The 21795-nt window shown below is 37.2% G+C and overlaps 1 protein-coding gene across 2 annotated transcripts in view; it reads right to left on the bottom strand.

Annotated features, from left to right (window-relative positions):
- Positions 1–21795, bottom strand: part of MDN1 (midasin AAA ATPase 1) — a 106469-nt gene that overhangs the window by 84050 nt on the left and 624 nt on the right. For both annotated transcript variants that reach the window (XM_075087277.1, XM_075087276.1), the window contains exons 2-14: positions 15583–15809; positions 14742–14966; positions 13099–13206; positions 12828–13020; positions 10672–10884; positions 9264–9395; positions 7679–7782; positions 5879–5993; positions 3923–4116; positions 2745–2826; positions 1944–2039; positions 781–893; positions 90–238 (exon numbers count right to left, since the gene is read on the bottom strand). In XM_075087277.1, the coding sequence (XP_074943378.1) occupies positions 90–238; positions 781–893; positions 1944–2039; positions 2745–2826; positions 3923–4116; positions 5879–5993; positions 7679–7782; positions 9264–9395; positions 10672–10884; positions 12828–13020; positions 13099–13206; positions 14742–14966; positions 15583–15809 (1951 nt within the window). The remainder of the gene's footprint in view (positions 1–89; positions 239–780; positions 894–1943; positions 2040–2744; positions 2827–3922; positions 4117–5878; positions 5994–7678; positions 7783–9263; positions 9396–10671; positions 10885–12827; positions 13021–13098; positions 13207–14741; positions 14967–15582; positions 15810–21795) is intronic.

Below are 21795 nucleotides of genomic sequence, written 5' to 3' on the forward strand. Positions count from 1 at the left end.
AAATAGAAAGGACCATCAACTTGGGTTTTTTTTTTAGTTTGTTTGCCATTTTTTAAATCATCAAGTTACAGTCTTCACACTTTATTTACCTGTAATATGAGCAAGGTACTGAACAGTTGAGGTTTTGCCAGTTCCTGTTTCACCAACCAAAAGCACAGGTTCTCCTTTGACAACACAAACTGCAAGCTGTTCAATCAATACTGCAGATGGCCGTGTGGCAGCAAAGGTTTGTTTTGCTCTGAAAAAAAACAAAGGAAGCAACTCAAAAACAAGATCTATCAAGGAGCTCGTCTCAATTTCACCCTTTTTTTTTTTTTTTAGATGAGTGGTTGATTTTTTCTTTTTTAATTAAAAATATAGGTTTGGGAAGAATTAGTTCCAAGATACCCTTATAAGATACTCATTTTTCTCAAGATACAACCTAGAAATTCAGGATTTCCAAAGCACCTCCTGGCCAGTGGAGTTAGTACCACATACTACAAAAATCTTTCTTCACAAAGATAGATTCATTGAAATCTTAATATAACAGCTGTGGATCCACACTGTTTTGAAGAAACTCTAGTTCAAAAGAAGCTGAAAATCTCCTTGCTTTGGCTGCCAGAAGTATGATGCAAACAGCCTTAAAGATACACAAGGTAAAATTGAGATCACAAGAAAGAACTCATCACATTCCTTTCATTAGAGAATATCCAATTTGCATTTTTTAAACCTGTGACTTCTAATCTGTTCTTTTCCAACACAAAATATTTCAATTCACACGGAAACTACAAGATGTTCTACCTTTGTACAGTGAGAGCCTGGGTTTGTTTCTTCATGAGATGCACTCTTCCGACAGAGACTTCTTGTTCCCGTATTAGAATTTCTGGTTTATAGAGTTCACAAAAGAACTCCACCTGTGAAGAAAGCATCAACATTTCCAATACTAATGTTGCCTACAACATCACACTAAGAACATTCATGCTGTGCTACCAGTATTACTTCGCAGCAAGCTAATTTTTCATTATAAAATTTTATATTTTGCAGGTTTTACATACTCATCACTTACAATACCGAAGGACTGCAGAAGTGTTATTTGTCTGTAAAAACAACATCTTTCCATTTAATCACTTGGCAATGGGTCCATGCCATTATATTTCTACTTCGTTTATTTCCATGGTAGCTCAACTATGTCACCTTGAACCTGGCAAGAGTTAACTTAAATAATAAACAACGTCCCTCAAAAACTTGGTAAATACCTCTGTGTAAACAAGGATATTTTGCCATTGGTAGAGGATAACACCTTCCTGTATTGTAATAATGCAAAAGGAAAAAGGACAAACAGAAAAATCCATGGACGTTTTAGGGATTCATCTGTCCACCCAGCTGGCAAGTTTTTCAGTCTTAAAGTAACAAATGAGGGAATTTCCTTTGCAATCAAACTTCTGTATAGTCTGAAGTAGTTGACGAAGTAATGATTTTGTTTAACTCAGCCACTTATATCACATGCTATTAATATATATTTAATAGCCTCTAAAAAGGTACTTGATTTTTGGAACCAATGATTACAGAACACGTAGCAAGGAAGATTATGTTTCTCTCAGAACTCTTAAGTGATTCAAGTTCATTGTAACCACCAAAGAAAAACCACATTCTTTACTACTCTGTGCATCCAGCAGCAACATGTGCTTAGGCAACTGTGTGATCCTTCTTTTGCATGATGAGTCCATTTGCAATCTGCTCTGAAACAGGTTCACTGGAACTTTCAGAGAAAAAAAAAGCAGCTGAAAATGAAACAGGAGAAAAACGTAGATCCTGGGATAGTACAGGGAGCAAAAAAAAAGTGTTAGGAACAGATTGATGGGCATATCTTTAAAGAAAAATAGCAGAACACTTATATTAATCACTAGAAAAATTTCAAGTTATAGAAAAATACCAATAAACATGTTAATTAAAGCTCAACATACCTTTTTCTTGGAAATATTTAGTTTACTTCCAATAACTTTTGCCATTTTCTCTCTGCTCCCTTGGTTGGACAGCATAGCTGTGAAACAGTCCAATGCCTGTCAAGGGGAAAACAAACCAACTTCTTCAAAACAAATTTTGTATGATATGATCTGACAAACACCATCTTAACTGACACGAGCTTGAATCCAATCCAGCTATGGTAAATAAAACTATTTCACTGTCCCCAGATCAAGTCAAACAACAGAGTTCAAAGGGATATAATAAGAACTTCTAAAAACTCTTTAGTGTAGTGGGTTTCTACTGAAAGTAAAACTTTTTCAATGCTCAGTCACAGAAGCTATCTTTAGATGAATGGACCAAAAAACAGAGAGGGAAGTAACATTGTAAGATCTCGCCTCTGAAAACTACCTCTGACTGATGCACACCCAAAAAATTCCAAACCTGGAATGTAAACTGACGCATAGGAAAGCAGCATCATATTACAAGAAAAAAAAAATCTTAAAACTTTTACTCTCAGTCATATGTAGTCCCAGCTCATATGAGTTAAAATTATGTTCCAGCATGCTGTTTGTATGACAGTGTAAGCCTGGACTGGCTTTCACCACATTACTGCAAACAATTTTCCTAGTAGTAAGGAGAGCCTCTGATAGACGGATCACAAACATTCCAACTACAATCCAATTGCTTCAGATAAAACTAAATGTAAATTCTCATCTCACATTCCCAAGTAGAGTATTTTAAGATTTATGAGGCAATGCTAGGATTTGGGTAAGCAATTTCTGGATCAAGTCTTACCGCACCTCCTGAAAAATATTCACTGCCGTGGTTGAAGAATTACTGTCAAAGTTGTAAGCAATCCTGCTGCACCAATTCAGCAAGTCTCTAAAAAGAAAACACCGAAAAGATTTGGTACAATCAAGCCAAAACGCACAGCACCTTCTTTCATGTTCAGCTTAGGTCATTATGTCATCTTCTAGCAACTGCACATTTAGTTGCCATGTAAGTTGTACATGGGCAGACACATATAAATAGGATGCTAATTCTGAAGAGTAGCTGAGCACATAAATACCAACAGTGGTGCTTTCAGATATGTTGCTTAGAAATTGATACTACACACTCCATTAAACTATAAGGTAATCATGAAACTGAAAAAATGAAAAGCAGAAGCCTTTCATCCAGGAAGGTATAAAAAACTATTTTTTTCAAGATACTGCTTTGTTATGAACAACAAAATCTTCTGAAAGGCAAGAAAAGGGAACATCTAATTTTCTAGAAAAACAACTGCTGTTTTAGTATCAGTGGCATTCTTATGCTTCACAAAAATATTAGATACTGCCCACACCTACTATTTACTGACTAATTCACAAAGCGCTACTGGTTATAGAAATTCCACATGGGGAGCACTGCTGTTTGGTATGAAAGGAAGAAATAATTGAACATCAAGCTGCATTTCATTATAAAAATACTGAAATTAGTAGTATACTACACATCTGGTTACTTTCAGGCATCTGTGAAAAATGCTGTGAGTGTCTAATACAAAATTACCTAGATAAGCAAATATATATACTTGCCAAAAATGTTATCTACTATCTATTGGGAGAACATTATATAGTACATGTCAGTCAGCAGTTCTTAACTGGAACTGATATTTTGTGTTAAAATGAATTCAGAAGTAATCCATATGGCTTAATACCAACTCAACACCACATATGACAAAAGCTAGACTTTTTTTTTTTTTTTGAGGACAAAGTATAGCAAATAGGAAGTCCTAAATAATTCAGATTGAGATTTTTTTAAAAGATACATTAATCATTATTTTTAAATGAAAAATGGATTTTTCCACTTTTTATGAAATCCCAATTTAATTATTCAAACCTTTATGACTATTTTTTAAAAATTAAGAAAAACAAAAAAGATAAACCCTTCTAACTCTACAGCTAGCCAACTAACTTCCTTCTAATAAATAAGAAAGGATAACCTCAGAGATAGTTCTCGTCCTTCCAGATTTGGTTTCTTGTTTTCTGATCTTGGTTCTGATGAATCTTCTGGTATATGCCCAGAGCCAGAAGCACTGTTTTCTGATGCCTGATACTTGTCTCCCGTAAGGTGAATATAAATGTCCAGCAAGTGATCAGTTACAAGAGCAAGGTTGGGGTATCTCCTCTGAAGAACCTGAAAAGAGTAAAACAAAACAAAACAACACCACCACATAGAAAAATATCTTTAGCATTGGAAGGAAACCACCAGGCCCCCAAATTTTGTAGGATACACTTCAATAGATACTGAAGCTAGCAAGCTACACAAAACCACTCTCTTAGAGCTTCTCATCTGAGGAAAATAAAAGTCATTGTGACTTATATGATATCGATTTGGATGCCAAAAGTGAGTTTTACCAACTCTACTCCAATTCATTTAATACATTTGCAAAAATACCAACAGAAGAAAAAAAAGGTATGTTCAACCCTATTCTAAACTCAAGTCATAATCATACAACTTTACAACAGATAACAAAAGTTATCCTATCATTTTAATGACTGAATTTCTGTGCATTCAAGTTGTCTATTCACTGTGCTGATAAAGACACATTAAGGGGCTAATTTTTCTTCTGTAATTTCCTTTCAGCTCAGTTCTCTCCATTACAGTTTGCCAGCCAAAATTATTGCTTCCCAAAATAAGCTTTTGACAGATACATACCAGGAACACTGGTCCTACCCTGCCAAGCTGACGTTTAAGATTAACCAGAAGAACACGAGTCTATTTTCAAGACAAGCAAGTGGGTGTTTTCTACCACTATCTCTTCTACTACTAGAGAATCTTACACAGTGCTTGATTTACACATTTTTGTGACTTGAGCTACAAAGTTACAAAAAAGAACAGAAAGAACATAATGCTAAGTGACACATTTAGCACCAAGGCTTCCTTTCTTAAGGTTTTGACAGCCAAGATTTACTTTAGTATTGGTCCTTTCTGGAGATCTCTGACATCAGTTAGGTGAGATAGTCTTTTTTAATACTGCAGCTGTGAGCTTCCTAGAATTCCTGCCCATGTGGGTCTATTTGTAGCAGAAGCAGCTACAGCACACAAGCATGCGCATCTCCAGCAAACTGTCTGCAGAGGCCTCCCTGTGCATCTACTCGCTTCCCCTCCAACAAAATCTACAAGTACGAAACAAGTGCTGTTCTTGCCCCCTTCCTAACAATTAGCTGACAAATGACAAAATGAAAAACCACAGGTATTTACGGTCACCGACAACTGCAGTGGCTGCTGAATGAGTTCCAAGGAGCAAATGAATCCTACTGAAAAACTATCATCTTCACTCTAGAAAATTCAGAACTTTCTCCTCAACTCTTCTGCTAGAAACTATTCACCCCCTTGTCCCTTAGGCAAGGCTCCTATTCTGAGCTCCGTATCACAAGGCGAATCTCTAGAGAACTCTATTTTCAGTTAAGTGCTGGGCTCCTTTAATCTTTTGAAGGACTACATGAATTTTTGGAAGGACTACATTCCCTAGAAATGCTAACAAAAGATGTCAATAGAAACAGTCATTCTGAGCTGATAACTGACCAACTACTTTTAATCTCAAATCTTAGAATTTGGGATTACAGTAAGGTCAATTTTTTTTCCCCTCTCTGTTTTTAAATCCGTGAGCTACAAAACAGCAAAGTAATTTGATTAAGTAATTTGATTCTTAGACCCACTCAAAGCAGAACTGTATTTGCCAAGGCAAGTTCCAGGAATCTTTGTCCAATTCACTCCAAACTTCCCTGACAAACTGTCCATTTACTTCAAAACCAGCAGCAGAGACCTGAAGTGATAAGTGTGTACTGTGGAACTTGGAGATAAAAATAAGCATGAAATTTATTACTGAAAAACATTTATTATCCTTTATTGAAGCAATTATTTGTATGCCACAACAGAGGAACAGATACCATACCTCCTTGAGTTCTCCTTTGCTCATGTTATCCAGACGTATTTTGGTCCAATATTTGTCCAAAAGAGCAGCGTGGCTGCCTTGCTGTCTGTACCAACCTCCGCCGCAACTGAATATCCTTAATCAAAACAACATGAAGAAACAGAATATATTGTGTCTTGCTGCAGAATTCAACATATTCAGTGCGTTCCTGTGCATCAAAGAACATGTTACATACTGCTGCTACAACATAATGTGCATGCCTAGATCACCCACTGTTTGTCACTGTACTGCCACGGATCGCACGTTGCCTATCTCTGCTTTCCAAATTATCTGCTCTTTTTCCAGTGTTTTCCCCATGTAGTGCATGTATCTCTCCTTAGAGATACTTGCATAAAGATGACTGACAACAAGTCTATCAAAAACAATATACAGAATCCTTTTTACAAAGAGGAGCCCTGACAGAAGTGGCCTAGGAAACATCTTCCACAGACCCTTTAGGATCTGTGCTCTATTGCAGAGATGCAGGAAAAGCATCTCCAGTCCCTGTCCCCTGCACAGTCTTTCCTGATTCTTCTTCCTCATTCTTCAGGTTCACAGTCCTTTCCAGCATATATTTTCTTCTGTACATTTTTTTTTACTGCACATATAACTATGCACCCACTGTGGAAGTAGCCTGGCACATGCAAAGCATTAGATATTGGTTTTGTAGTTTGGTTTTTGTTTTCAGTTTTGGGTTTTTTTTGTTGGTTTGTTGGAGGTTTTTTAAAATAATATTCCATAGCTGGAAACTGTAATAGATTTATTGAATCTGCTCTAACAAGCCCAATGGAAACTATCATTTGCTGCAATACAAAATGTTACCAAGTATACCAAAGAGGAAAATCTTGGGAGACAAGGTGACCAAAAGAGAATTTAATCCAAGAGACTCCATTCCAGAAAAAAAATAGATCAGATAAATAAAAAACTACGGAAGGAAGACAAAAGCAGGCAATTTTTTTAAAGGTTTTGATGTAAACTACAAAAAATTTCAATATCATGTAAGCATTCCTCTTCTAGATATCCTAACCTTTAATCTTGATACATTATTATGTCTTAATATACAAAAAGACATTTTGACATCTGATGCATGAGCCATTGCTACAGTGAAACCACAAGGGAGAGTATAAATCTTTTGGTTAGAAAACATTACCTCTATACTGACAAGACTTTCACAAATCAGAAGGAAAAAAAAATTTAAAAAAATCTATTTCTTTTTTCATGATTCCCAAATAAAATAGCTTTACCTTATTATAAATGCATGGTTCAGTTAAAATTATTAATGAAACTCTTAAAAAATATGTTCCAGGGAACACATGCGTACAACTGCTCAAGAAGAAGGTAGAATAAGAAACAAAACCCAGACATTCAGTAGTCAGGCTACCAACTACCCCAAGACGAGCAAAACTAAGAAATATTTTCTACACAGCTGCTGTTAAAATTATTAAGTTAAGATACCTTATGGATATCAATCATATACCTTTTAGACACAGTAATTGCTGAGAGCGGTACCCTGGTTTGGTGAGGGGTTGGTTTTGTAGGGTTCCCTCCCAGAAAATTTCATTCCTTCTGCCTTGAAGTGTCTTTTCTGTACAAAGGCTGGATTCACCCAGTAGTAATATAAGGCTGCTCTGAAGTGAAAAAATTCCTTTCACAACTTCTATGACTATTGCTTGTTAATTGGGAATGGATAAAATACTCCTGACCAAATACCTTGTACTTGCTATCTTTGATTTAAAAATAGGATATCCATGCTCTTAAACTCATTTGACTTTAAAAGCCTACCTCCTGGTTGCGAAGAACTGGAATCCCGATGCTACTTTTAAACAGTCACCACGGCCAGGAATTACCAACTCTCTTTTTTCTAAGAGAGGAATCAGCACAGAGATCTGGAGAAGAAAATTTGTAAAACATTTTTTTTTCTTTGTGAAACTCCAACAGACAGCACACCCATCCACACTCATTTCACACTCGAGATGCTAGAGCACTTCCGCAGAGCACCACCTCATTGTCAGCAACTGCTGTTCCTGCAGACTGTGCTTCCAAGTGATGCTAACAGGAATTGCAGAGCCCCCAGTAATGTTAATCAGCAGGGGGAAGTCACAGGTGTAATGTTTCCCTCTCTTCTTTCTCCTATATTCAGATTTAATGATAAGAGAATGGAAATGACAGTCTCTACACTGCAAGTCTAAATCAAAACTATTTTAATTTGTCAAATGAATTACTAAGCCCTTTCATGTCAGAAGCCTTATTTTCTTTATCTGCCTGAACAAAGACGTTGTTTGACATCTTTGAGATGCAGATCAACATTTTTCAGTGTATACCCTGCTACACCCATGAGAATTTGGTAACTATTTAAAGAATCTACCTTGCCATGCAGAAGTACAGTAATAATGGTGGAAGAAAAAAAGGAGGTAGGACCACAATGATCCCTCAGCACAGAGGGAAGCAAGCACAGAGACTTTGATATGCAGAAAGCAGACAGGATGCCTGCAGGGAGCACCTGAAGAAAGGGAGAGATGGATGCAGGATACTACTCAGGGCATGCTTATGATGAGTGTAATGAGCTGAGTCCACAGAAGCAAATAAGTGCATGACCCTCTGGCAGTGAAAAACTGTCTGGTATATACAAGGAGTATTTCTTGGCTTTCTTATAAATTCCCTGTATTTCAGAAGCTAGAACCCAATAAACAAGTTGTCAGGCTATTTAGTCATACAAAGGATGCTTTACAGAACAGATATGAAAGAAAACAACTATCTGCAGAACATCCAGCAGGCCTACAGAGCAAAGCATCTCTAAGACATCGTTCTTGCAGAAGACATGCTTTCAGCAGACAGACTGTCATCCTTCCCTTTTGAAGTAATAAGTAGTTGTTCTAGAGCTGAAAACAGGAAATCTGTTAAAACTTATACTGCTTAATGTAAAACATTTTTAATATGATATTAATATTATGCCAGAGGTAAGAAACATGTAAAAAACAAAAAAAACCACCACAGGATAAAACAGTAAAAAATACTATTAACAGCACCACTCTAATACAGTGACAATATTCTGTGGTGTTTGGGGCCACATTTGTTTTCAAATATTAAAATATGATTTAAAAGACACTTAGGTCATTATGAGCATCAATTGAAACCTTCAGAGTGAAATCTGGCACCAGTGGCAGCATCATGGCTACTCTAAACCAACAACAAAAATGAATGCAATGTGCTAATATGCGAACAAAGACACACAACTTAAATCTTTCTAACCCTTTTTAAAGGGGCAGTGTTTTAGCATGCTGCTGCAGAACTCATGGTGATTAGACTCCAAAAATTGCTAGTATTGGCCTTAAGACCAGTACTTTACATTGAACATGTATCTACATACCACATCCAGAGGAGCATAATCAATATCCTCCAGAAGTATCCAATGACCTTTGGTAACAGCTTGTGTCAAGGTTCCAGGTTGCCATACAAACTCCCCTGGTACATCTGTACAACGATACATACCAAGCAGCGTCTATGACAGAAACAATCAGTAAATTAGAAACCTGTTCATTACATCCCTTAAAAACTCAGAGTAAAAACTCACAAAAATGACTGAAGTTGGTATGTAAGTAACACTTGCTTAGCTTCCACATTACTAAGCAATCCATCTGGTAAGCACTACACTTGTTTTAATTAAGGAAAAAAAAGTTTCACCCCTCTGCACCTATGATAATCTCACTGAAACAGAGTCATTAAAATGAACCAGGTAATCGGAAGTGAATTTACAGAGCTGTGCCACCATAATTAACAAATAATCAACAGTATAACATATAAAACTGTCTAGGGTTGCACTGAACTCTATTTTACATATCTGAGAAGTCTGCGACTAACCTAGTAAGAGGAATTGTAATGCAAGTTATTCAAAGATACAAAACCAGTTAAATGTTGCTTCTCCACAAAGTTGTAAATTCCACATTTAAGCATTCCTTAAATAAATAAGTTTATCATTTCACTACTGCATATTTTGTACCTTGAACTTATCACTTTTTCTTAATATGGTGGTCTTACTCACGTACATGAAAAGATACTCTTGCAAAGAATAGTTGTGAGATGGTGAAATCAGCTGTTCTATGCAAGTAAAGGAGGTGCTTATGCATGCTAATAAGAAGCTTCAGACAGCACCTGTCATAGATACTAACCACCTTGGAAAACTAAATACAAATTGAGCCAAACAGCATAAATCAATTCAAGGCCAAAAGTTATATATGCAAAACCAGAAGAATGTGAAAGTATCTTTACATCCGGTTTTATCTCTATAGATAGAGCTAGATCACTATTATGTAAGTGCAAGTGTCCTCAACATCACAGGATCTTACTTCCTCTCGCTCTTAACACAAAAAACCGGAATCACATTAAACTGACATCAGCTCACTTAAGCTGAAATAAAAGTGCCCATACAGCCTTCAGTACCACCCTGAGTCATTCTAGAATCATTTTTTAATAACAAAAGTCAAAAATTATTTTAAAAAATCAATAGGGCTCTTCCACATAGAAAAACCCTGATAAAACATAATTTGAATTAAACAGATGCCACACAATTATGCGCCAAATTAAAAACCTACTGACGCGTAACTGTGATTTTTCTTCACATTTATTTATTCTCATCAATAGAAGACCAATACTACAGAGTTGGGGGTTGTGGGGTCTTTGGGTAAGAAGTTAAACATTATCTTTTTAGAAAATTAAGTCCAGGCTTCAATTAAAAATTATGTCCCATCATCCAACCATAAAACAACTTCATCAGTTACCTTACTATCAGTTTGATCCCCAAGTTGGACTTTCAAAATATGAGGAGGCTTTACTCTTCCTGTAACAGCTGCTAAATATTCAATTAAAGAAGTTTTTCCACATCCAATTGGTCCTTCCAATAAAACAGGACTCTCATACGCTACAGCAATAGCAAGGTTTTGAAGATTTGTGAGGGCAGATTCAACCAAAACAAAATGGCCAGTATTATGTTCCTGTTCAAACATAAAATTCGAGTTACTACATCAAAATTGATATTTTTTGTTTCTTTTTGACAGGTTGTATAACACAGAACATTTAGGAAAGTGAGCCCAAGAACTAGAAAATTTTGGCCTGCAGATCTGTCAACACATATCAAATAAAATACAGGATTCTAAAGGTGTATTTAATGACAGATATTAAAATAGATTTCATCAAAAACCTATTTAGGTGAAACACTTTATTAACTGTACGTACAATTTGTTCCCAAAGGTAGTTCACACTAAGTTGTCAGTACAGGCATAGTAACTATTCATTCATAACACATGTCAATCATACAATTTGCAATATAAGTGAATTTAAGTCATCAGAATGGATCTGAACCACAGGACAAATCAAATAGCAGTTAGATTCAGATGATGCAAGTATGAATATTAACTGTCATATTTACTTTTTCCTGCACAGGCCAAGTTATAAAACTCATTAAACTCCATGCATAAAAAAAAGGTACGTTCAGTAACATTTTTATTTTATTCAAAATGCAATAAATGTAGTTCATTGAATGGTAATTAATCAATGCTACAGATACTCTCCAAATATTTTCTCTCTCCTACAGTCACTTGTATAGCAGTATATGGCACAAGAATTAGTGCTTTCCTGCCAAAAGGCGGAGAGAAAAGAAATCAGAGTATGTACTGCACTGAAACACGTGTCTTGTATTTAAGTTTGATCTTTTCAGATATCGTTTCATGTACTTCTCTGGTAACAATGCTAGTTTTTAAGAGTCCCTGCTTTCCCTCAGTTTACTCCTACCTCTTCATCAGACCTCCTCAGCTGCAGCTGGAACTACACTGCATACCAGATCAGTGAAATACCCGTGGCTATTAAAAAAATAAAAGCATGCCTTTTGGGGAAGTTCTTTTCTCCCTCATAGACAAAGAGTATCCTTTCAGCAATCCAGTTTATGGCATGGCCTTGCTTCTGCACAGTTGCAGCAGCAATGACACTTGCATGGGAGTAAGAACCTCCTTAAACAGCTCCACAGTTTCCCCCACTGCAATGAATTTCAAACCACACCCTCAACCCCATTAAAGAAAGCTAGAATTCAGCAAATTCAACTACAGAAGTTGGAGGGGGAGGAAGAATTTCACAGGAAATTCCTCTTTCCTGGCTTCTGCTACTCAAGAAATTCTGGACATCAGTAGTCTTCATCCATTCCTTTGTAGATCAGTGTCACAGAATTAAACAGAAATACTCAGCTAAGAGCTAAAACTACCTAAATGAGAAAAACAGTCAAGAATACTGTCTACTGCTACAAAGAACCACCTGAACAGTTCAAGATGAACAGCATTTCAAGAGAGAAAAAGGTTAAATACTGTTTGCTCAAAAACACTGATGTCTTTGATGGACTTCCTAAAACTATAACGCACTACACTCTGCATTACACTTCACTCAAGCAGAGAAAGTAAGTTCTTGCTCACTTCCTCTCCCCTTTTTCTGCCTTCTAGAAGAGTAAGCAGCAGCCTTATTTTCTTTTAAGAGAAGAACTAAGAGTATGTTCAGAGAAGGGCTGTTTATAAGATGTCTGTATAGCACAAAAAACTACTTTGTGGAGGTAAAAGCAACTGTGCCAGATCCTGGCTTTACTCAGCTATGGAATATCACCCTAACTTGCGCTGGAGATACTATGTAAGGCTGAATATTCTTTTGTAGTATGTTCTTAAGAACTGTTACATGAAGACAAAATGAACAGCACTATTACACTTTCATTAATTCATTCCACTGCAGAGCTGCTTTGCGGTGTCTATATTATGCAACAGTAGCTTACAGCACACATTGAGAAAGCTAAAGATACATACTACCCATAGTACCTCAATAACATTTAAGCAGGAAATGAACTCAGTTCACTGCATTTAGTGATTCAAAAAAAAGGGTACAGACTTCACCCTGGGTTACATACCTGCTCTTCCGAAACAAGCTTTAGTCTAGGCAGCACAATACCACATACAGCTACTACATTTGCAGAGAGGTCGCCTGATACAATATGTCCTTGTGTATATTGCAGTTCTTTCTCCTTTTGCCAAAACAAGGAATCCGGGTTGGCCAAAACAAGGGCTTGTTCCACATTCTGCAGCTGAGATTCTTCCAGTAGCCTATGAAATCCATGTTTATTAACTCAACTGAAAGTCATCAACAAAAATAAATAGTGTTCAAGATTTTAAAACACTTACTTTAGCCTGAAATGTATCAGCTCCTCAGGATTGAATATCTTCTTCAGGAAAGATAATTTATGTTCATCATTCATGCATGTAACCAGAGCAAGACAGTTTGAAGTATACCTAAACATTATATTTAGAACAAAACATATCAAAAGGTAGTCTTACAAAATTTAGTCTAACAGCTTTCAACTTAAACCAAAATATGAAGTTTGGAAAAACATGCAGAAAACTACCATCACAGAAATTGCTTTAGTGCTATGCTTAACGTTCTTTAAGAGTAGAGAAATCTCAGAACTGAGAAAAGCAGTTCTATCATGGCATACTTATCATTTCTACACTAGCTAGCTAACCTTTCTCTGAAGGACAGAATGGTCAACAGAAATGCAGTAGAGTACTTTCCCAAATATGTGAAGGTAAACATATCAGGCGAGGAAAACCTGATTTTCATCATCTCATTTTTTTTCTTCTCCTCCTGCCATTTCCCTTTCAAAATTACTTTCTATTTCATGCTACTTCTACAGTAACCCTAACTCAATGAACTCAAGACAGAAGCCAACAACTCCCAAGCCTTGAATTCATTACTACATAAAGCTGTCTCACAACAAAAGGCCATTTAATACAAATCATAAAACACTTCTCATTTGTTATACCACTGTTTTTTACCTTTGAGGAACAAAGCTTTCAATGAGCATGGCAGGGGGATAGGAAAAAGAGAGTTGCCAGAAGATTGGTTCAGGACAAAATTTAAGAGTCAGCTCATTCCATTACTTAAGATTATTAACACAACACAGGTAAACCAATTCCAGTCAATGAATTAGAAAGTCTATTTCTTCTTTTAAGACTATCTAAGCATATGTCATCCTGAAGAGCTTCATAAATGGCTGACAGATTTGACAACGCTCTTCTCCCCACCCTTCCTAAATTATACACCTTATTTTAAAATTATGTGTTACTAACATAATTCTGAATTTACATTGTAAAAAAATGAAGACTATTGAAGACCTTTTCTTAAATAAGAGGTACTATCAATACTACTCCTCACATAAATAAGGTAGATCATGTGACTAGGTTGATGCCCTGCAGGCAGACACCTAACATAAAACATCTGACCAAAACCACATTTCAGGTCTGCAGCAAGGCCAATTAGGAAGCATAGCTTAAATAAGCCAAGCTTTACAGTGACTGAGATGTCTATATACAAGCAATAGAAAAAAAACCCAACTCATTAATAGCACACCAATGCAGAATAGTATAATATATAATTGTGATGTAAGTTGGAGTGAGACTAGGTCCAGCTATGCTTTTTTCTAGGATAACATGCTACAATGCATGCAATACACCAGCAGGCATACAGTAGAGATGAAGTGATAAATTCACCACCTCCCATGAATCCAACTTGGCTAAACTGAAATTATTTGAAAGAGTACTCCAGAACACAGCTTTAAGCTCAACTAAGAGCTAACCTAAGTTTCACTCTGTGATAGATCACTACAGCTTTCAAAAGATCAGGTAAGAAGCATAGGTGAATACCATCAGTACAGATTTTTCTGTTATTATTTGCAGATTCTTTTCTACTTGCATGTGAACATTGTTAAATATAAATCAAAATACAGATACAGCTTTTCAATGGAGAAGATCTGGGCGATTTAACTTACCAACGGACTAAAGTGTCATGACTCCTTAGGAGTGGAATACACACACTCCAGTCCCATAATTCCCGGAAAACTGACTGCTCCTTTTGTAAAAATCTATAGGCTGCCTCCATGAGGTCCCGTAACTTCATCCGTCTGCGTCCATATCGAACTGTGTTTGCATCTGAGCTCTCCAAGAAAAGCCTCTGGAAAACTGGTGATGTATTCTTAAAATATCTTAGAGCAAATCTTTAGAAGAAAGAGAGAGACAAAGAGATGGAACGCAGCCATCTAAGCCAGAGGAACGGAAAACAGGCACTAATAAAACCGTCAAGACAGAGGTCCTGAGTCAGTAATTGACAGTATACTGAGAACTAAGGCCTACATTTGACATTGTCCACACTCACAAAAGAGAACCACCTCAACAATGAGCTGACAACAGATATTTTACCTTATTAGAAGTCGTTACTTAATTATCAAGGGGAAACAGTACTGCCTTTGGTGAAATCTCTTTGCTCTTGTTTACTGAAAAAGTAATATTGACTCCTACTTACATTACTTTGTTTTCTACTGGCCTACAGGTCTAATCTTAAGTGCAGGGATTTTGGTTGAGAGCAATTTTCCTGGCACCAGTTCGGCTTTTCTTTTGATCATTAAGATGAAAATCAGATTAGACCTTACAACACCATTTAATTTAAATAGGCTGTTTTAGACTCATGTTTTCTAAATCATTCTTTCAATTCAAGACACATTTGTTATTGTGGGAGATGATCCAAATTCTAACACTACCTCTCATCGTCAGTGAGCACTGACAAGAATATACTCCCTATATTCAAACGCTGCACAGAGACATTACATTACTCACGGCAAAACATCAGGGTGGTCAGCAACCAGCTTGCTCATCGCTACGCAGAGCCTTTCATGCCGATCATGGTTCATTTGGCCACCAGCTTTAATTGCTTCTGCATTTCTTTCCAACAAATCCAACAAGATTGGCCGAACTTGACGGCCAATTAATACAGTACATTCTTTGTCCAGTAATAATTGTGCTAAAGTATCAAGGATGCATTGCCGATCCTGTTGAGTCCAAATCTAGAAGAATGGAAAGTAAGAACAGGTTTAATGATAAATTATTTGGACTTTTAACTTCAGAACTATTCATGCAGGATTCACAGGGAATTTGACAGGAACAAATCTTTCAAAAAACAGAAAGGTGTCCAAAATTCCCATTGGAAATATTTATTTGACACAGTTCTCCATATTTAAAAAACTGGGAAACAGAATGAGTGACATGCAGAATACACTAAACAGTAACTACAAAAAAGTCCCAAAATCCTAAATTATATTTTATAGCTGAAAGAGAAAACAAATAATTTTAGTATTTTTAAAGAAAAATTTGGGAAAATATTGTAACAACTAATACATCTTTGTTAATAGAATTCCCATTCTCAACAGCTCAGTCTCACAAGTGCCACAAAAATTTTAAGAATCTGAGTTTTCAAAAAAAAGTTTGAGTTGCGTCATGTTTACCAGCTCTTTAAAAAAAAAAAGCATTCAACCAATCATCATCACAGCCTTATTTCCATATTTCTGTTAGCAATTACAGTGAGCAACGCTCTTGACAAGAAGCAGTGTGTATCTGCAGTTTTGAAGTTGAGATTCCTCCCCCCTTACTTTTATATAAAAATGGTCCCCTAGTGCAAAACTCATCTAGGCTTTAGAATAGACGGAAAACATATGTGCTATGAAAGAGGGAGGGAAAAAAAACCACCCCAAAAAAACACCCCCACCCTCCTCACATCCCCCCAACCTTCCTAATTTCAACCCATTTATTGTGTCTTATGCTTAAATTTCTCTGGTGTTTGAGCTCACGTTATTATCCAAGCATCTCTCCACTTACACAATGTTTAGCATATAATGCAATATAAGTAATATTGATTTGTGAAAAATCAGTATTATGAATTTGCACTGTAGCAGTTTTGCTCTGAACTTTGATGCTCCGCTCTCCCCTCCCTTGATCCTCCCCTATCCTTGATAGGATAAGGAACCCTTATCCTATCAAGACAATTTTATCTTTCTTGGCAAACAGTCATAAACAGAGCTAGGCAAGACAGCTTTCCAAACAAAACAAGCACTTACTAAACCCCTATAGAAATATTCTGAGATTCAGGTAGTCGTTTGTTTTAGCCACTTGTGCAGCCAATTTCTGCTTCTCATAGACTTTTGGTACTCAGGTAAAACCTGCTCCTGGGCCTGCAGATGGGACGGTTTCATTGTTACAAGATAAATGGACTGCAGCAGTCCTATGCATTGCCTTTGAAAGGGTGACCTCCTAAGGTTATACCACTGTCGTATTGTTTTAGAATACCCGCATACTTCTTCAAGTTCCTTGGGTCTCCTGAATTTGAAACGACACTCATTGCCTAACAGCACATCAGAAGTCAGGGAAACTGCAGTATACCCAATACAAACATCAAAACTATCACATTAATTGCAAGGAGTTTCTTACACCTTTGTGTTTATTTTTATGAAACACGATATAAGTTTATCTTCCCCTCATCTATCAGAGCAGGATCAAAAATAATTTAAAAAATGGAGCTGAAGGTCTGCATTCATCACAGAGCAAGCAAGACACTGTTCATTACAGGGGATCAGATTTTGAGTGGCAAAATGATTGACGAGCTGTTCAAAGGCAGCATGGCTCAGGAGAATTGGAGACAAACTTCACTGTAAAAAATAGAAAGTACCTTCAGTTTCCAAATCAATTACATCTTTGGCTACCCAAACAAGGCAGAACAGGGTGTTCAATTTATTAACCAGAGCTTTCAATATCAAATAAAAGGAACAGTTAACAATAAAATAGTAAATAAATAATGTCACTGACTCAGTAAAATTCTGTAGTTACATGACTACTGTACAATAAATCCATTCCATTAGTGATTTTGTGAGAGCAAGCAGTTTTTTAATCATTGTGTGTAGTACCCTTAGGACATATAAAACTGTTCAAAAAAATCACAGTGGCAACATTCTCATTCTACAAAGAGACCGTCTGTTTGATTTCAGAGCCTTTCAGAGTCTAAATTAAAAATTTTACAGGAAAGGAAAATACTTCCAGAGGGGTTTTTTAACTAAAGGTGGCTTTGTGAAATAGCCAGCCTTTCCAATCAGTAGCAAAGGACAGGCTAATCTGAAAGTGTTTAATTCTAGTCTTCAAATATGGGATAGTAAATCTGCGCCCGCAGTTCCCAACAGCTGCTTTAAGAAAGCATCACAAAAGACTATCCCTCCAAATACACATCATGTATTATTGATGAAAGAGACATTAAACAGAAGCACAGCTAGGAGCAACACCTGGAGTCAAACACAATCCCAGTTGCTACCCTAGCAGCATGTCACACACCTCCTTCCCAACCTGCACGGCACATTTACTCAGCGCTCACAAGACAGAAATCTTTATTAAGAACTCGCTTAATCCGAAACCCAAGATTACTAGAAGAAGGGATCATATCAAGGAACAACTAGGCCACATTTCTGATCGTGGCTCACAGGTATTTCCACAGAACATTACACCATCCACAGATTTAACAATGGAATATTTTTAAAGGGTGGAGGGCAACCAGGCCATGCACGGGAAATTCTTCTTTGCCTCCAACACAGGAACGCATGTCCTTGGCTCTGTTCCTTCATGCAGCAGCCCTACCATTGTATGACTGTGCAGCAATCCATTTGGCAAGATTATCCAAATTAATCCTTCTTTCAAAGTTTTCCACTTGGTGGGAAAGTTGAACATATTTTCCACATCAGCACACTCACTCGGTTCAGGATAAGAGAAGCAACAGAAAGGCATGGTTTGGCCTTGGGAACAGGAAAGAAGAAAAGAGAGTAGGACCATACTTTTTGGCAGCTGTCTAGTTCAGTAAGATGAAGTAAAGCATGAGACTGCACTCTTCTTAAGGCAGGGGGAAATGCAGTCTCACAAGGAGAAGATAGCTTCAGCTACCTGCAGAACAAGCTAGAACTTCCTACTCCTCCTCCAGCACATTGTATTTGATAGAGTTGGACAGACCGCTCCTTCAAAGACAGTGAGACTATTCTCTTTGACTTATATATCAGTATATTTATCAACATACTGTCTCCCTAAAATCACAGCTCTTCAAAAACTAGAAGCAGGACGAGATGAGAATGCACTCCAGGATGGAAGCAAAGGTGCAACATACCTTCCCTTATTACAATGCTACATGATGTAAAGCCTAATTAATCTTTCAAATAAAAAGCTGAAGTCATATTTTAGGATAAAAACAATCTGCTTTAGTTGCCAGGACATCAGGACATTTTTCTGACAGCCAATGAGTAGCTGGGTGAATTCGGGACAGCTAGGTCACCTCTTTTTTTCCTACATTTATTAAAAGAAAAAGGAATAAAGGCACTTCTCAACGTCAAATGCTAAGACTGAAGGGCTATAAATAAGAGCTTGGAGCTATTATTAAAACAATTTTCACTCCTACATAGAAAAATGAAAGGTGAAATGAAGGATGCGAAACTAAAACACCAATGGAATAGAACAGGAGATCCAGAATAGTGTATGCTTGAGGTCTCCAGTTCACTTAAGATGGTTCCATAAGCTAAGCAGACGAAAGATCCAAAAGGGTCAGGTTTTTTGACTTCTATCTTTCCATACATGAACAGTGGCAGATGTGAAGGGCAGAAACAAATATGGATATTTTCGCACTCGAGATTCATTCCTACTAGCATTTTAACCTTCACATTAATGAACTACTCTACTGAAATTACACCATCACAGGGAGCCAAAATACATGCATTTGCACAAAATCTGCATTTGGAATTCTACGCAGCAAAACGTTCCGATTCAAACAGGCCTTTGGTAACACACAGAACCAAAAGCACACTTCAGCAGTTTGTGGAGCCCTACTGCTTACACAGTTTGCTTAAATTATCCAAAAAAGAGAAAGGCAAGAAACAAAGACTGCTTTAGAGAGCTTTTCATCCCATTTTCCTCATTAAGAACACAGAAATTTCCCATACCTTTGCAGAGTTAATGGTATACAAATACTCTGCAGAAAAGGCTCTATTTCTATTACATGCTGAAGCACAGGGAACGAGATCTTCCATCACCACATAAATGATTCTCAAAATCGTTTTGAGAATGATTCTTTCACCACGCTATGATTCTCAAAAGACTGTTCCCTACTTAGCAGTTGTGGGTATGTTCCATTCCATTATGGTATACTGAAGAAATAAATTGCCAGAAAGATGCAGTGAAGCTGCAGAGCAAAGAGAGCTCTAGATTTCCAGAACACATGCTTCCTAACTTACATACAAAGCAACTGGTAGGAAATCAGGTATGATGACTGGAGCCAGTAGTTGTTCCATAGCAAGATAAGCCTAACACACTCCTAGATCTGTAGCTTCCAAGCTTGGAAATAGCAATTCAGTTTTCAAAAGAACACGTCACTGTTCATTAACATGCTGTTCCAGACTCTCTACAAAATCACTCTTTAATGATTTCCACCTAGCAAGACTTTTAAACCTGAAGTATATTTCAAAACAGTTACCAGAAGAGAAAGGGCAGTTTCTTCCCCAGTCTCAGATCTCAGTGACTCACTTCTGGTTCACCACTCCATCTGTCTGCTACATTACATATCCGCATCATCCCCATCTCTATTTCTCAGCTTTTTCTTTCTCTTGAATAGCAGCTCTTCATCACTGCTTCCCACCAACTAGCATCAACTCTCCAATACAGGAATATACATTTGTGTCAATTTTAGTTTGATCCTATGATTTGTAACTGATAGAAGAAAAAGCTATCTGTCTGCCGACAGAGAACCTTGACTACCAGTATGAAAGCTTTCCCCAACCATAACCAAGAGACAGTAATTCAGACTGAAAGCCAATATTCTAAAAAAAAAAAAAAAAGGATTTAGACTTTTCATGTTCAAACTATTGGGATATTTCCTAAACACTCAAACAGAAATGTGGATTTTGAGCCCCAAAGTGTGTACACAACTTAGGGGCTTCATAAGCTCTATTATGAGAAGTATTAATAATATGACAGCTAATGTGTTGCTATCCTGTTATTACATGTCTTCAAGCGTTTCAGACAGAAACCTGCTAGGCCTCAACTCTCCTAGAAGGCAGGTGTGCTTTTCACAATTAAGGCAGCCAAAGTGTGAATGAAACCAGTGAAAACAAGAACATGTTTCCACCATCAGTGTGATTAAGAAAAGGAAGCAAACCTTAGAAAATTCAGTCCTCTTTTCTTTTTACCCCACATGCTATTTTTAAGGTAATTCACGAAGACATGCAAACAGCATCAGGGTAACATGCCACAGCTACTGGACTAGGTAGTGTCTCAGTGCTTGCTAACTCTCGCTATCGTGCTTTCAGAGTCACCTTAAGGGAGCTGGACAACACTGAAGATTTTAACTGCGGGGCAAAACCGCCTCCTGAGCAAGCACAACAGGAGGGGGTGTATCCCGAAAAGTGGGTTCGTTCACCTGGTGTGCAAAACGCCAAAGTACACACAGAGTGGAAGTATTTTATTCAAGTCACTTTTGTGCAAAGATAGGTGCTCGGTGGTAACCCGCAAAGCCAGCACACTGCACCAAGAAACTACAAGCCATTTATACAGTTAAATGTGCCAATCACAGCTAATATTCACACGCCTCAGCTAAAAATTGGTTAATTTCTTTCTTGCTTGGAGGTAACAGTACAGCTGACTTTTAATTTACCACCCGTGCTCATAGATTAAGGGATTTACTAGAGGGGGAGAGGTTCCTGGCCTATGAGCCTGATTTTTAGTATTATAACAAGGGTAGTTCCCCTACTGGGTACTTTGTTTTAGTTCTTATCAACGTCCCAATTTGTTGTTCTTCTTGACTATACATTTTATCACCCTGTTCTCAGCGGCTTCTGAGATGGGATGTTTGCTTTGATCAGTCTCTCAGCTCTCCTCATGGATATAGCCGTAAAACAAGTGCTTCTCTATCTCTCAGTTTCTGTCTCTGGGTCTCAACTTGTTTTGCCGGGCTCGCATAGTTCATTGTTGTGTCTTTAACGG

Source organism: Phalacrocorax aristotelis, chromosome 3, assembly GCF_949628215.1.
Source record: "Phalacrocorax aristotelis chromosome 3, bGulAri2.1, whole genome shotgun sequence".
Lineage (NCBI taxonomy): Eukaryota > Metazoa > Chordata > Aves > Suliformes > Phalacrocoracidae > Phalacrocorax > Phalacrocorax aristotelis.